The 18,054-nt window shown below is 32.8% G+C and overlaps 1 protein-coding gene across 1 annotated transcript; it reads left to right on the forward strand.

Moving 5' to 3' along the window:
- The first annotated feature begins 3,651 nt into the window (after positions 1-3,651).
- Positions 3,652-10,122, forward strand: LOC142621794 (O-fucosyltransferase 27). The gene is made up of 10 exons (XM_075795158.1): positions 3,652-4,005; positions 4,641-4,725; positions 5,925-5,995; positions 6,074-6,162; positions 6,269-6,512; positions 7,299-7,420; positions 7,510-7,600; positions 7,696-7,824; positions 8,213-8,763; positions 9,250-10,122. Exons 1-10 carry the CDS (start codon positions 3,808-3,810, stop codon positions 9,719-9,721), a joined length of 2,052 nt encoding a protein of 683 aa, XP_075651273.1. The 5' UTR covers positions 3,652-3,807; the 3' UTR covers positions 9,722-10,122.
- Positions 10,123-18,054: the final 7,932 nt, after the last annotated feature.

The following is an 18,054-nucleotide window of genomic DNA, read 5'->3' on the forward strand; positions in this document are numbered from 1 at the left end:
AAAAAGTATTTTGTGTCTGGGTTTATGTAAGTGGTAAAACTGTAAACCTAGACTGGCTCCAATAATGTGAATTATATGCCTGGTCAGATGACTTTGGAGACCTCTTGTTGTTCTACTTGATTTAATCCTCGACACATGAGAGAGTATGTTAGAACAGGCTTTTAAAGTGCTCTTAAAGGTCACCAAAGGAATTTATCATGCGTTAATCAAAATTAATCATGTTATAAGTTATAAAAATAGTTAGTGAAGTTTTTGTATTCCTAAATGTATTTGACTTAAAATAGGTTGAGACCAATTATTGTATATGTTGATTGATTTCTATCAAGCTAACAACGATAACAAAATTTGAGAATTACTATATTCACAACATTTTCACAACAAATCTTAATTGACAGGTTGTTACAAGTTTTAAATTTAAATTCAATACTGAAATTACTTTCTTATCCACTAGTAACAACAAATAACAACTTGCCACATAAGATTTGTTGTGAAAATATTATAAAATTGTTGTGCCCATAGTATTTCTCATAAAATTTTGGCTAAATGCAAATCAAATTCTCTAAAGTTTAACTGCAATTTATTTAAGTCCTTTAACTTTATTTTTGTTCAATTGAATCTTTTAAATTTCAAATTTATTTAATTCAAGTCTTCCATCTAATAATTTCAACCTATAGGATTTACTTCATGGTGATTTCTTCTATGCTAAAATGCAAAACTCACCCTCTAAGTTTCTTCTGAACTTATTTCAATTCTCTAATTTTGATTTCATTCATTTTAGTCCTCTAAGTTCCAGATTCATTCAATTAAGGCCTTTTTGTCAACTTTTATTTAAATTTTTGAAAAATAAATATGGAAAATACTTTCAAATCATTAATTGAATTTTTTTAATTTAAAAAATTTGAAAAAAATTTAAAAAATTGGAAAATTAACCACAACATATAACAAAAATTGATGAAAAAGTCTTAGTTAAATAAACTTGAAAGTTAGAAGACTAATATGAACAAAAACAAAGTTAGGGGATTGAAATGAATTTTGGTGAAATATAGAGGCTGAATTTCGCATTTTAGCCTTTCTTTTATTATCGGGTTAAATTACCAATTGATCTTTAATTTAGGAAGGATTTGAAACATAGAGGGTGAGGCATTGTGTTTTGGGTTTGGGTTCAAGTTGAATGAAAAACTGAGATTTTTTCTAAGTATGTTCTTCTGTGTTTGTTTATGTTTAATATGTTCTTAGATCTAAATTTATATTTGTTTTGGTTTTTAATTATGTTTTTGGTTTTTGTATTTCTTCCAAATTAACGTGTCTAATTTTTTTTTCATATCAAATGTTGATCTGGCAATTTAAATGCTGACATGACATTTTTTTCAAATGCCAAATAAAATTTTATTATTATTATTTTATTAGCCACATCAATATCTAACTTGTCAACAATACTATCTACTTGTCATGTAGACAATTTTCATTATTGAGATGACGCTAGGGACCAAAAATGAAATCCAACAATCTTCATTTTAAATTGTGTATCTGTATACCACTTTATTTACAAGAGCCTTCCGGCAATTGCAAATTGCATATTTGTTCTTCATTATTTATTTATTTTGCAAAATCGTGAGTGGAAATTTTATTTTTAAATTATAGTCTTGGATGATGTGTCAGAGTTTGATTTCATTTATGAATTAGAATTGTGTCGATTTATTTCATAAAATTTTAAAAATGGTTCAATGCTATCTTACACCTATTTCCTTTTAAAAACAGATTGGTTTCTTTAAATTACTTTATCAACTGACTGATTAGATCTGTAGTTTTTTTGGGGGGTTATAAAAAGGATTTTGTTAAATGACATTAAGCAGTAATAATGAATAAAATGAGTAGTGTAAAATGTAAACAGTAGCATTGTCTAAATTATATACAAAATTTCCACATCAGGAGCTAGAGAACAGAGATTGGATAATAAAAAAAAGTTACAAAATCATCATGCTGGAATCAAGTTTGGGCAAATGTATAAGCACAATTATTTACTTTTTACATTGGCACAAAATCATATGAAGAAGGAGATACCATTTTGTATAATGTCTAAATTTACTCCAAAAGTACTTCTACCCCCAAACTTATTGCTGCTTTTATTTTATGACTCAAAACTCTAAACCCCACTTTTCTCAATCATTCATCAATTGTCCCTAAACCCCCAATAGGCAATATCTCCCCAGATTCTCTTCCTCTCACAGACTCAAAATGACAGCCCCACTACACCAAGAATAGAAAAAGTCAAAAACAGAGAGAGAGACTTCAAAAGCACGTGAGAAAAGTGCAAAAGTCACATGACTCCTGACAATACAATGGCAAGCGTGGGAATTGGAAAAAGGTTATTACAAATTGATAAGATCATAATTTAACAAATTAACATCACAGTAAGATTTCCAAAAATTTAAAATAAGAAAGAAAAGAAAAGTAAAGTGGTATAACTATTTATCAAAAAAGTAACTTAATAAATGAATGTTAAAAAAAAGTTGGTATTACTTTTTTATATACTTTTTGCACAATCAGCTGTAAAACCACTAAAAGCATTCTTAGTGGTTTATCAAAAAAAAAAAAACATTCTTAGTGTTTCAAAAGCACCAAAAATGTAAAATAGATGTCCCAAAACAGAAAAGCATGCCAAAAATCACCCACATACAGTAATATACAAATATATAATATAGAAATTTATACAACATAAATATATATGTGCATACGAGTCTATGACATATCTACAATAATTTCTCTATTTTTTTTTCATTATTCATCTCATTTACAGAAAAATACACCATGTTACGGATTTACAAGTATATATTTTATCCCATTCACAATTAGGTGGGTCTCACTAGTTGTGAAGGGGAGGAAACATACACTCATAATAAGGTTTACTTCCTCCTCATCTACTTAAAACTCTCGCTTTTGCTCTTCATTCTTATATTTTTAGATTATTTTTATATAATATATTATAAAATAAAGTATGAAATATAGCAGTGTAGAGTGTATTGTTAAAATGATAATGTAAAATATGCAAAATGCAATAATTATTTTTTTGCATTTTCAAGCTTGAATGCACTCACTAGAAAATCCTAACAAATTCTATAAAACACAAATCCAGAAAAAAGACACCAAAAATCACCCACTCCCTATAATGTGTAATACAAAATTTTATACAACATAATATAGGGAACATGTAAATGTATATGTCCATTTTAGCTCATCTAAATCTTTTTTCTTCTTATTTTTTTATTCCATTCTCCCTCTAAATACTAAAAACTCCCACCCTCTCTCCTCTTTTTTTTTTTTTAAGATTATTTTAATATAATGTATTAATATATATATATATCATAGAAAATTCTAATAAATTTTTTTTTGATATGAGAAAATTCTAATAAATTATATAAAAAAAGTCCAACAGACACTTTGGTCTAAACAACATTATCCAATGGGAGCAAATTATATTTTCTTTGATTGAATGGTGTTGTTGCACACGCTCTAAAATTGAGGGTGGGTTTATGTAAAATATATAGTACTGAACCAGTGGTGGAAGCACTGTGGTAGCAGATATGTGTGGATAGATACTACTGGATCCTTTGACGACCCAGCTGTAACGTGCAAGATACTAGACATGGCCTCGCACGTGTCAACTTTCTCACTCTTTCCGTGTCTCTCTCTCTCAGTTTTCATTTTCCAACAACTCTAACACTACTTTCAGACTCAGTTCCTTGTTTAGTCACAGAGAGAGAGAGAGAGACAGAGAGAGAGAGACACGGAGGGGTTCTTCAATCCTCAATGAAAGGGGAGGGAAAGATGGTGTTGAATTCTAGAATGAAATGGGTTGGTCTGGTTGGACTTGTGCTCTCTGCTTTTTCTCTCTTCATTCACTTTTTGCTTGCTAGATTTAGTGCAGAGGCCATTGTAGACTACCAGTCTTCAATCACTCTCTTTTCTTGGCGACCCATCTTTGAAAGTCCTCTTTTTCCCATAACTGTAATGTGCTAATACAACCCCACTCACTTCTTTTGATTCTTTCTCCTTTTATGCTCTGAAAATTTGAATGCTTTCTATATATATATATATATATATATATATATATGTATATGTATATAGTGTACATACTGTTTGAATGTACTGTTTAACCAGCTTCATAATTGTTCCATTTTGTTTTTTATTTTATTTATTTTGCTGGGTTCTAAATTTTCTGTTGCTAACTTGGGTGGTGCTTATGGGGGTGAGATTTTTTTATTATTTTTTATTTCTAAGAATGAGGACACTAATGTTGTTTGGGGCTAATGGGCACTCTTGGCTGCTATATCATATAATTGTAGGATTTTGTTTGGATCTTTAGATATTGTTGTAGAAAACACAGCTAGAATTTTGTTTGTTTGGTTTCTTAATAAATTTGATCAGCTCTATGTTTGTTCCTTATTATGGATCTAAGTTTTTGAATTTTTGCAATAATTTAGAGTACAGCTCATGGCCTCGTCCTCATTGGTTTTATCCTATTCTTATCCTAGCAATTGGCCTCTAGTATTATGGGGACCCTATTATCTCTGTGTCTTATAAACTGTGTTTTTCTGTCTGTTTATGGCTTCTTATATTTCTACTTTTAATTTCTTATGCAGAGTCCAATGTATAGAAGACTGTGGGGTCCTGTAAGGCGTCTTGAGTTTTTGCATCCTGATGCAAATCCAAGAGGACACTATGCTGGTTAGGTCTCATTTGCATCTTGGTAGTAAATTCTGCATTAGTTCAATGCTTTGTAGATATTATTTTTATTGATAGAACAAAAGCAAACGAAGAGTTGGAAGTTAATTCGGGATAAATGTTGCCTGAGAAGAAAATTGTCTTTTCCTTTTGAAATTAACCTGCAACAATGGGGATTGAAAAGCTTTAATCTATGACAAATTCCGATGGTCTACAATGAAATCTTAATGTGAACTATTTACTAAAAACAGAAGTATACTTATCAAGGCATAGGAGCATATTATAAATTTATAATTGAATATATGTTGAAAGGTCAATGTCATTTAATCTATCAAACTTTTGTTCTCATCAAACTAATGGCATTTAACTTTTTAGTGGATGGTTGTAGTGCTATTTTGCCCCAGAATCAACCAAAGCTTAAGCTTTTTTTTTAAATACTTTTTTTTTTCATGAAATAAAGAAGCCATTATACTACTTTGAATCTCTTCAAGGAATGCACAATACTATTTGTCATTTGGCATGGAGAAGTAAGCTTCAAAGAACTATTAACTAATGTTCGAAATTAAATTTAACCTTAGATAACACCTATATATATCAAAAGACCAAAAGTATGTTTCAGAAATTGTATGTAAATCTGAGAAGTTAACCTGAAAGTTGAAACTTTTAGGGAACTAGATATGTCCTCTATGTGATCATGGACCATGGGTTCACATCAAAAAGAGATTAGGAAGTGAAATATTGGCCAAATACATGCTTGGTTTTTCCGGAATTCTTGTTTACAGTTTACCGAATTGGTTTCATGCTGGCAGTTCATTTCTCTATAAATTCAATGTTTGGAACTTTGGCATTTATGCTTATTGAAAGAGTCTCTGGTGTGACTTAAGTAAGAGAGTTAGTCAATATATCAGTCTGTTTGTTATCTGCGCAGGATATGCCAGATATTCTTGTCTCTAGATCTAAATAGAATTGGAGATGGTTCAACTCATTTAATTATTCTCCTTTTTTTAAACCTAAAATTTTAGTTCAATACATTAATATCACTGTGCATTTGAAATAAAGCCTAGTTGGGGAACAAAAGGGGGGAGGGGGGTGTTATGTTGAAGAAGAAAACTAAAAAGCTCATTTTTCTGTTGTTTTTCAATTCGTGCTTGTTTATTTTTAATAACTAAAGGGGTGTTTCTGATTAAAAATATCTGTAGCAGATGTCAGTTCACCAACAAATGGGTTTATCTTTGTTAGAATACAAGGAGGTTTCCATGAGATCAGGAATTCGGTGAGGATGTCATGTTTGAATCACATATATTCAAATGTCATATTAAACTATAAATATAATATCATTGTGGTCTTTCAGATATGCGATGTGGTTGTGGTTTCTCGGCTTCTAAATGCTACTTTGGTAATTCCTGAGATCCAATCAACTACAAGCAAGAAGGGGATTAGGTTGAATTTCCTCCGGATAACGATAATGATTAAGTTTGATTATAGCCTAAATTAATTTAACCAGTTAATATTCTAATTGGTTTATAATATTTTATAATTTATGCAGTTCTGAGTTCAAGAGTTTTGCATACCTGTACAATGAGGAACAGTTCATGGCAGCATTAGCAAAAGATGTGAAAGTTGTAAAGACTCTTCCAAAAAATCTCAAATGGGCAAGAAGAAAGAAAGAAATTCCAAGTTTCAAAGTGCGTTACTCAGCTTCACCATACTATTATCTGAATCGAGTTCTCGTAGTATTGAAGAGGCATTCGGTGGTTGAACTAGTTGTGTCTGAAGGTGGATGCTTGCAGGTAATGACTGTTATTGTGTCCCTTCCTATGTCTGGGATCAATAGCTTGAGGTGACTTTCACTCTAGTTGTAATTGCTGCTTGGAGCATAGTGTACTGAGTAAAGTATGGCATATTGATTTAATCCGGCTTTGGATGTGTTGGATGCCTTAATTGACTCTTCATTTAGTAATATTTCCACTGGTTTGTCTGTTCTAAGATTTACTTGTTAAATGTGATGTTGACCACAACTGGGTTGATTTGGGGTGTGCATCTGGGATGTTCAAAACTAGAAATGTAATCCAACTAGGAATTTAAATCCACCATTTCTCCCCCCCCCCCCCCTCCCCCCAAAAAAAAATCTAACTAGGAAATTGATTTGTTTGATCTCCATGGGATGCCATGGATGCCCTTAATCCATTTATATGTTTTGAACCATTAAATATAGGAAGTTGATTCGTGTTTAAATATTCTTCAATTCATTGTTATAAGTGGCATACATGTAAAGTATACCTAAAAAGGTTTGTATCAACTTATAAAAGAAATTTATATATTCATTTGCTATTTGCAATGAAGATTCCCTATGGTTGTTCATAATATTTACCAGATGGCATTGGATGAAGGTGTTGTCAGAATATGTGTTTGATTTTTTTTTTCCTCCTGGAATATTTTTTTCTTTGCAGCTAAAAAATTACAATTTACAAATCTTTCTTTGTTGGAGTTTTATGTTCTTGATTTAATGTCATTGTTCCTAATAATAATCTCTCTTTACGTTTTGAGCTGTTACTATTTTATCTTGCTTGATTTAGGCCATCCTTCCTCCCCAACTTCAACACAATGAAGAGCTTCAAAGGCTGAGATGTAGGGTTGCTTTCCATGCTCTACGGTTCCGGCAAGAGGTCAAGGAACTTGCCACCAAAATTTTACTAAGGTCAATGATGACTTTTCATAAACCTCTCTCTCTCTCTCTCTCTCTCGTTTATCATCTCTACTTTTTACTTACTTCCAATGTTATTTTAGGTTAAGGGCTCCTGGACGGCCATTTATAGCCTATGATCCTGGGATGACGAGAGATGCTTTAGCATATCATGGCTGTGCGGAACTCTTCCAGGTATCTGCCTATAACCTGGAAATGCATGATTAAGATGTATTACAACTCTTCTCAGAATTTGTTATATGTCCTCTGACTTGGAATGACTTTCCAAGGATGTACATACTGAATTGATCCAGCATAAAAGGTCTTGGATGATGAAACGTGGGATTGTTAAGGGGAAGCTTCCAGTGAATTCAGCTAAGCAACGCCTTAATGGTTCTTGCCCACTAATGCCAGAAGAGGTATGAGATTGCTAGATATTAACTCCCAATGTTAAAATTGTTCCAATAATACAAATTTCAAAGATGGTTGCTTCCTGATAACCTCCAAACCTTAGGGGTTGGAGGGTGCTCATGTCACTACACTGTAGGAGTAATGGTGTTATTTTAAAATTTCCTTTCTTTAGTTTTTATTTTTATTTTTTATTTATATATATATATATATATGGGAAATTGTCTGGGTAAACTCTCCAGTGTAATGTGGAAGTAGGCAAACCTGTTATGTTTGGGTCCATGCTTTAAAAATGACTGATCAACTTGGCCACTCTTTTAATTAAGCATAGTTGTCTATCGATGGGGCTAGATTTTAAAAATTCTGAGCCTTTGATCTTAATCCCATGGATTTCTACAGGTTGGTATTCTTCTTCGTGCTTATGGATACTCATGGGACACAATAATATATGTCTCTGGTGGAGAAGTCTTTGGTGGTCAAAGGACATTAATTCCTCTTCATTCTATGTTTGAAAATGTTGTTGATAGAACCTCCCTTAGCACCCCATGGGAGCTCACTTGGATTTATGGTCGTGAGGCTAACCTTGACAGCAGCTATCCTACTACTCCACCTTCGATTGAGAAAGAGATGAAGCATGAAGCTTGGAAAACTGCAGGCCCACGCCCTCGCCCACTTCCACCACCTCCAGCCCGACCAAAATCATATAACATTGAAGGTTGGTGGGGTTGGGTGGCTGAGAGCGATAATGAGCCTGAGAGCACAGTAATGGAGTTGCGGACCAATGCCCATAAATTGCTATGGGATGCAATTGACTATGTTATATGCATTGAAGCTAATGCGTTCATCCCTGGATTCGATCGTGATGGCAAGGGACATCCAAATTTTGCCAGCTTGGTAATGGGGCACAGACTCTATCAGTCAGCTGCACTGAAAACATATAGGCCAGACAGGTAATTATCACATCTATCTGGATGCTACGTATCTTCATATGACGTTCTGAATAAGAGAATCAGGACGTGATTTAGATTATTTGACTGTTATTTTGCCTGTGTCAAGGCTTTGAGATCAATTGCCGAATGTCTCTCCCCTTTATTTTTCTTTTCAAGTTGTTATATTGCTGTGTCTTTATGCCATAACACTACTAATTGGACAGCATAGGCTATTTAAGAGCATAAAATCAGTGTAGGTGTTTCTTTTTCCCACGTTAAAGCTTGATAGCATGTGGGACTTGCACTTGAAGATCCCGCTACGTGAAGTAAATTGGTTGAGCAATTTCAGTAGTTTGTTCTTCTCCAATGCTGATATATATGATATAGGGGCATGCCTAAATTATCTTAATCAATAAAATGTCATGCTAATCATTTTAAGTTATCTCAAATTGTTAACTCATGAAGATTCTCTCTTGTTGTTCTTTAAACATATCTCTGTCAATGCAGAAAAGAAGTTGCCAAGCTTTTTATAAAAATCCAGGATCATCTATATCATGCAAACCATACTTGGCTAAAATCAGTACGGAAGCATATGAGAAAGAGATTGATTGATGGACTAATAGAAGCATCTACGAAATCAAAACCAATGTCTTTTCTCTCTCATCCAGTTCCTGAATGTTCTTGCTTGATGTATGACTCTACTGAAACAGAAGTTCATGCTTCAAGCCCTTCAACTCAATCACAAGTTCAGGCCGCTCTTGGAGTTGCGCATCAATGCCCGGCCTGGATGAAAAGTGATTTGATATTGCGGTCAAAAGACAAGGATAATGAAGAGGATCTTGATGAGGATGATTCCACATCATCTGGATTGTTTTTCCGACAAGGTGGTGAAAATCATGAAAGTGGAGGTGGGGAATCAAACAACAAAGAAGAAGCTCAAATGGATGATCAAGAGGAGCTTGAGGGTGGAGAAAGATAGTGAGAGACGAAATGAGTGCCAGTGATGGTGTCTCTTCGTGTGCTCATAATGCACTTTTGACGTTATCGTTAGTTGTATATAAATGACAATTTTATTTGTCTGTTCCAGGAAAGGTTGGAATTTATTCTCTACTTCAGTTCAACAAGACAAGCAAGTTCTCTAACTATGGTTCAAGAACTCAGTGACTCGGGCACTTTTTAATTCAGCTCATGTCAGTTTGGATCTGCAGCTCTGGTATGAAGCACTTTTATGTTGTATTGGATAGTGTAATTTAGTTTAGTTCAATACCCATTGGGGAATGGCTTCTTACTCTCTTCATAAATGTAACCACACAATCGATTTTGATGTAACTTATCATGCCTATGGAAATTTGAAAATCTAATTCGTCTGTTGTAGGACTATTGTGTATTCCTATGAATTTTGACTTTCTTTCGGATTATGGACCTTGATCAAAAGCAAAATAAGGTATTTGTTTGTGCTTGATCCATGACCATGATTAAATATATATATATTTATTCTTTCCATTCATATAAGAGTTTTTTTTTTTTTTGCTTTACCTCTACTGCTAATGCATTGACATACAGTTGTGCATTACCATGCTATTATAGGTAAACATGATAATTTGGTCCATGGGAGAGCTGTGTATTGAACTTCTGTTTTCTTTTTCTTTTTCCTAAGATTAAACTTCAGGCATGCAACATGCATTAATTCCTAAGTGGGCTAGTGAAAAAAAAATGCACAACTAAGACAACAACAGTGCAAGAAGTTTTTGAACCTCGTCGACCTTGTTCTCAATGTAAATGGAAGTGTTGCTTCATTCCTTGAGCTATAAAGTTTTTCCTCTGGGGGGGAGGCGAGGTGTATGATAAAGAAGAGTGCATTGCATTTATAAAAAAAATTGGTACTTAGTACATGATGTTGAAGAACACTCACATTATGTTTTTTTACCCCAAACAATTATGTTTTATTTTTATTTTTATTTTATACACCCAAACAATTATGTTGAAGAACACTCACATTAGTGTTTGTATAATAAAAAAAGTAGCACATTTTAGCTAATAAAGTCTAAAATTCACTCATATGAGACTCTGCAAATTTGTATAAAAATACACTATTGCTCTTTGGAAAAAACATAAACAATTAAAAAAATCAAGAAAAAATGATATTTTATTGAAATGTAATTTAAAATAGATAACTTAAATGTGAAGTGTTTTGAAAGGTGTATATGTAAAAAATAGAAAAAGTAAGCTTTTATGTTAAAATAGACAAATTTTTGCACGGCAGCGAATGCTAAAGCTTTATCAGTCTTCACCAATACGATTTTTGACAAAATAAAAAATAATTAATCTTTGACCACGTCAAGCTTTCAGGAAGCTTGAAGGAGAGGTTGGAAGACCGTTCCAAAAGCAACTTCCTAGAAAAATAGAAACCACTTCCTGCCAAAATCTTTAGTTTCAACAATCATAGCCACCACAGTCTCCAGAATTTTAAACGTGAACGCCACGAAAATCTCACCTATATAAATACAGAACCTAGCTACAAAGCAATAAGAACCAAGTATACTGTGTAAAGTTGTGTCTTTCTATTGCAAGCTTCTCTCTTCATCTTACTAAATTTCTCTACTAGAACAGTTCACAATTTCTGGGGTTTCATTCGCCAAAGAGAAAACAAAGCTACAACAAAATGAAGGAAGGTAACATGGCCTTGTCCTTGTGCAAGTTGTTCCTGGAACCATTTTGGTCATGTTTTGATTTCCACTTATCTTCAAGGACTACTGAATCAAAATGTTCAAGGATTGTGTCACACTCTGAACCAGAGGCAGCAATGGTAGATGCAGCTAAGCATTTCTCTTCTGCTCATAAAGTACGATTTGGCTAGCTTCTATTTGATCTTTGAAGTTACCAGAGTCCGGTTGTGACGAAAAATAAGTCACCAGACTCACCATGAATGCCTTGTTGCATATAAGCTTTTGTACCCTCAAAAAATATTCCTTTCGGTTATGCAATTCAGTTTGGAAAAAGTTTACCTCTAAACTCGTTTGAAGGAAAGTTCCTCCAACCTATTACGTAACGATTGATAAAACCATATAGATGTATTTTTAGTCATATAACGTACTTGATTTAAACATGTGAATGTTTTTATGAGTCGTTGCGTAATAGGTTGAAGGAGTTCCTCTAAATTGATTTGAAGAAAAACTTTGTTAGTGAGATTTTGGATGAATTCTATAACAATCCAATTTTTTCAAAAACAAAGGAAGAGAAAATAGAAGTAATAATGAAGCTTGATTAAGCTGACTATTGTAAACTATATTATTTTTGAAATGTGGTGTTCACTGTTTAGCTGAATTTGTGGTTTTATAGTCCCCATTTGTTATAGAGGGAGAATTTATGTTGTATGGCAAAGTCTGTTTGGACAGTTTCACTTATTAGGGGAATAGTTATATATAGAAGAAAAAGACAACAATTTTTGGTGTTTATATGCTAAAATTTTATTTTTGATACACGTATTACATATGTCATGATATTAATAGATCCATATTGCTTAGAAATTATAGTTAACAAATTAAGAGGACACAAATCTATTGTAGTTCATTTCACAACAACACATAACGTGATAGGGGCAAACCTCCAAGAAATTTTAAGGCCATTATTATTATTATTTTTTAACAAAAAAGAGATCGCATGCTAGATCATAAGATCATACAAAATTATGATCTTACACGATTCTACTAGATACATTTCAAGGCATTTTCTTGTAATTAGTCCTTTAATATGAGTCCAAAATGAAAGGACTATATTGTTTGATCCAAAAGCAATCTCCCGTCAACCTAAATTACAAAAAATAACAAAAGGGCGAAAAGAAACGTATGCTTTTAAAGAAAATCACATTTCCTTAAATTTTCCATTGCTGTTTTTCCTAATGTTGTATATTAGAGCCCTAAAATTTTCCTCATTTGAAATGTCTGCCAGGTCAAGGATTGTTGTTGTTGTGCCAATATGCTATTTCATGAGTTTTTAAATCAATGTTGAAAATATGGATCAAAATCAACTTTTGTTTGTTGACTCTTTATCGTTTCATTTTAATTGTCTAAGGGACAATGTTTCAAACATCTATTGTTAAACCGCTACAGAAATTACATTTAAAAAAAAAAAAAAACCCTCGTTCAAGTATATGCACTTTAGTTGTTTTCCAAACAATTTTGTTTTAAGGGCTTGCCTTTGCCACAAGCACACATGAAAACTTAATAAAATTTAGCTTGGAAAGCAAAGCTTACATGAGGTTGTTACTTATGTTTTGGTTTGTCAATTCATTGCCAATCCTTGAATTGACAATCCTTTTTGCTTTTAGTTGCTATTATTTCCCTATTCTCTTTAATAAATATTAAATTCTCTCTCTTGGAATTAGTGCTAATAAGTTATAACTTTGGAAGTTTGGAGATTGTCATTTGTTCATGTATTGATAATATCGGACTTATGTTTATAGATGGATAGTGGGGAAGGGTCAATTTTCATTTTAATGATTCTTTAACATATATTATTATTATTATTATTATTATTATTCATAATTTTCACTTTTTCCTCTTAATAAAGTAGAATATTATGATTCTGAATACAATCTTAAGATCTAATTCTTAGGACCCTCTCAATGATTTGTGTAGGATCCCAATCATAACAACCATGCACACATCAATTTTAGAACTCCAAACTTCTTGTACATGAATCCATTCCTGAATGACTCGTTTGTGTTAATGAATCAAAGCATTTTTGACCCACTCCAAGACACCTCCTTAAAGGTTTGATCTATAGTGAACTCACTAGGATGAAGGTTCTATGGTTTCAAGCTTTGATCACAAGGTTATAGGTGTTTAAAACTAGGATTAAGGAATCAACTTAAACAAGAGTGCAAAACAAAGTAGGGTTTTTGTTTCACACATTCTCACTCAAGCGAGCTTTAATCTCTACTAGAGCGAGCCTCTTATATAAGCAAATCTTCAAGCCTTCTTACATAGAATTTAACTCATTTTCATTTCTTTTTGGAAAGGCTGATTTTCCGGCTTGAACCCCACCACATCGCTTGGGTTTGGTGGAGGGCAGTTGCTATTACACCAAAATCCAACCTCTTAGTCCACTCAGTTTCCAATGTTATTTGTAACTACTAACTATATATCCTCTACATTTTGCCTGTGGTATTTTCATTTTTCATACCTCAAATGTGGTAGAAATAAAACTACTTTAATCGCAAAAGGCTGTTCAAAGTATGGAACCTGCATCGCTTCCATGGGAGACTCCAACTTGGCACACTTTAATTTACCACATGAATATATTAAGGTTTTGTTCTAAATTTCTCAATTTAAATTTGATCTCATCTCACAGACTGCGTAGGATTTGAAGATAAATGTTAAATACACAGGTGGTGGTGTAATAACGTTGTGTTAGAGCACCAGCATTGAATGGGCTAAACCCATTCTCTATGCCAAATTATAAAGTACAATAGCATTGAGACCCAAAACCCTTCTCCATTGAAAGTTGTACAATACCAGAATTGTAAAAAAAAATGCAATTGAGCTACAGTGCAATTCTACATTTAGAATTGCACTGTAGCTCAATGGTATAAAAAAAAACTATTTTTTATTCAACTCTCTCGAATTGTTTCTGCTCTCTCTACTCTTTTTCTTTCTATCTTTCTTTCTACTTTCTCTTCTTCATGGTCTCTCTTCTTCAACGGCATGGAGGCAACGGGTTGGAGGCTCGATCAACTGCTGTGGTGGAGGCGTGGAGGTCGTCGGGTTGTTCATGGGTTTCCGGCGTGGGTTTGTTTATGGGTTTCCGGCGTTTGGGTCGGATTTAGGCCGGCGTTTGGGTCGGATTTAGGCCGGCGTTTGGGGGATTTTTTCTGATGGGTTTGTTGGGTTTGATGATGGATTTTGGTTTTTGATTTTGATTTTTGATTTTGATTTTTGATTTTTGATTTTGATTTGGCTGGATGGGTTTGTTCATGGGTTGTGATCGGCGTGGGTGGTTGTGATCGGCGTTGGTATATGTGATCGGCGTTGTGGTGGTTGTGATCGGCATGGGTTTTGATGAGATCGGCGTGGTGGAGATCGGCGTAGGTTTTTTTTTTTTTTTTTTTTTTTTTTTTTTTTTTTTTTTTTTTTTTTTTTTTTTTTTTCTGGGTTTGCTGGCATATGTGATCGGCATAGGTGGGTGAGAAATAAACTAACAGAAGATTCGGGAAGGAAGATAAAATTGAGAAAAAAGAAAAAAAGAAATTTTATTGTGAAAATATATTATTTTAATAAGTAGAATAGAAAAATAGAAGTTTTGATGTTGAGTGTATTGAAAAATGGTATTGTATAATTGATAAAATGATTTTTTGATGGTAAAATAGGATAGAATTGAGAAAAATGAATGTGGATGCTCTTACACGGCACAACGGTGTCAAGAACATCCTATTTTTTAAGAGAGATCTATTTGGCATAATGGTTTTTTTTTTTTTTTTGAGAATCGATATGGTGTGTCATTTATAAGTGCCATTGTGGTTTTTGGTTAATAAGTGCCTGCATATTGCAAAATGTTATTTTCAAATTAGTTTGGGATACATATAAAAAATAATAGAGTATTGCTAAATTTGAATTTCGCACTAACTGTGCTCACTAGAAAATTTTCTTCATTTTAAGCTTTAACAAGATTTGATTAAACATTGATATTTGGAGGACAATGGTAATTTTTATCTTTTATGTTGATGTTTATAATTTCTTTAACATTGTAAATATGTTTGTCTTGTTACTCTTTTACAACTCACGATAAAACACTACATAGACAAAATATACTTAGTTTTGGAATAAAAAGTATGTCAAAGGACTAGGGTTTAGTTTGAATTTAGTTTTACTAGCAAACTTTGTAGATTAACTACTAACAATAATAGAATTAGCATTCTATGTAAAGAGAATTGAAATATTCTTAAATGTCACATTAAAGATAAAAGCAAATTAAATATTGGATTTTTGTTTCATTTGGTTCAATGTTTCAAGACTTTTCAAATTAAAAAAATTAATATTATTTGTTTCCTTTGGACTTCTAGTTTTTGTAAAGGCTGAGATTGATTGTGAGTATTTGAGATGTATATTTTGTTTTAGAAAAAAGGAAAAAGAAAGAGAGACATTTTGTAACAACTTTATTTTACAATGTTACTCCAAAGATTTTTTTTCCCCTCATTTGTTGAACTGGATAATTATAATAATCATGTATGTGCAATTTATAATTATTGCTTCTTATCATGAATTCATTACTAACAAACTTTTATTACAATTATTTTATAATATATGTACAACATTTTTTAAAATCATCTTACATAACACGTAACAATATAATCCGTGCATTGGACATGACAACTTACTAGTTTATATAATTGCAAACTCCATTAAGACTAAAAGCGAAAAAAAGAAAAGAAAAGATTTTGCTCTCTCTGCAACTGCATTACCTTACCTGCTAGAGCGTGTGAGATACATAGTAGCTTCGGAGAAAGCTAGCAGAAGTCATGTTGTAGTACTCCATTACAGGTATGCCAAAAAATTAAGACAAGCAACCACCACTCTGAGTTTGACTAAATCAAAGTAAATAATCACTAACTCATGTTAAATAAAAAATCAATTTAACACGTTGGTCAAATTTACGAGAAACTTGGAAGACAGGTTAGAAGACAGTTTCCAAGCAACTTCAGCAGAGAAAACCTGCACGGCAAATTGGGTCATGGTCACAAAGAGAAAGCACTTTAGTGTTATACTGTCAGCAATCATACCCCACAGGACAGCCTCTAAAATATAAGCGTGAAGCCCACGAAATATCGCCCATATATATGTAAATCTAGAATCTAGCTAAACAATAAGAACCTAAGTACACTGTGCATAGTGCTATCTTCCTACTGCAATTATCTCAATTGTTTAATAGCAACCTTCTCTCTAATTCATCTTCTTTGACTTCTCTAGTACTAGAAGAGTTTCACATCTTCTTGGGGTTTCATTCACCAAAGATAAAACAATCTAAGAACAAAATGAATGGAGGTAAAAAATACAATATGGCCTGGTACATGTTGTTACTAGAACCATTTTGGTCTTGTATCCGTGTCCCAATGTCTTCTAGGACTAGTTCATCAAAGTGTTCAAGGAATGTGTGTGTGTCACGGTCTGGACCAGAGGCAGCAATGGTAGCTGCAGCTAAACATTTCTCTTCTGCTCATAAAGTACGATTTGGTTAGTTTATCGATTTGATCTTTTGAGCTCCAGGGCCTGGTTGTGATGAAGAATAAGCCACCATGAATTCCTAATTGCATTAAAGGCAAAAAAAAAAACAGGAATTGACACAATTTTGGATGGATTTGACACAATTTTGGCACCAAAAAAAAAAAAAAAGGAATTGAAGATGAAAAAAGGCTCAAGCTTGATGAAGCTTAAGATGGCTATTGTGTACTATATTTGTATTTTTAAAATTTGATGTTCACTGTATGTAGAAGAAAAAGTCTAAATTAGTCTTTGGCGTTTATCTTTCATCTATTGCAGTCTGAAAAATTATAAATTGTCAGCTGTAGACTTGCTCATGTGACAAAAGTTGTGATTAATTTCTGATAAAAATCTTGTCAGCTGTATACTTATATGAAAATTATTTTGCTTCAATTACAACTACCAGAAATTGTAAAAGAAAGATTGTAAAAATAGTTGTGTACATAGTTTTGTGTGTTTGTTTCATTTTTTTTTTAACTTGCAAGAAGCGGAGGAGGGGATTCTAGCCCAAATTTAACCATGTAAAGAACTAGATAATATTACGGAATTGCAAAACTTAAAAAAAAAAAAATTGTAGTATTGCTCGAAGGGAAAATATATTTTATATATTAAACATATGTATCATCTTTTTCCTAGTGTGTGGATCCCATCAATTATAAGGCCACATACGTTGAATGCATAAGATAATTACAGTATTTTTAATTAAAAAAAATTAAAGAAGAAAATTATTATTTGCTGCATTAGAAGAACATACATGTTTTCGGGATAAAAAAGAAAGAGAAAGAGAAAAAGAAAAAGAAAAAGAAAAAGAAATATGGATAATACTAAAAACACCACTTTTGTCATAATTTGCTCAAATGGCAACTGCTGATAACTTGTAATAGGAGCAAGTTGTGGCAACTATTAGAGATGGGCTGAGAAACAGTACAGCCCAAGTTGGAAGCAGACAGAAGTGTGGGACCTTGTTAAGTCAGCCCATTCTGAAACGAAACATTTATAGTCCGTTGGTTTGTAAATTTGAAACCTTAAAATAATAAGGTCCACTAATAGTGGTACG

The sequence above is a fragment of the Castanea sativa genome, chromosome 1, assembly GCF_040712315.1.
Source record: "Castanea sativa cultivar Marrone di Chiusa Pesio chromosome 1, ASM4071231v1".
Taxonomy (NCBI): Eukaryota; Viridiplantae; Streptophyta; class Magnoliopsida; order Fagales; family Fagaceae; genus Castanea; species Castanea sativa.

Coding starts and splice junctions, on each gene's coding strand:
- LOC142621794 (XM_075795158.1), top strand. CDS start 3,808: ATGAAAGGGGAGGGAAAGATGGTGTTGAATTCTAGAATGAAATGGGTT. Junction 4,726..5,924: donor TCCAAGAGGACACTATGCTG/GTTAGGTCTCAT, acceptor TATCTGTAGCAG/ATGTCAGTTCACCAACAAAT. Junction 7,421..7,509: donor GCCACCAAAATTTTACTAAG/GTCAATGATGAC, acceptor ATGTTATTTTAG/GTTAAGGGCTCCTGGACGGC.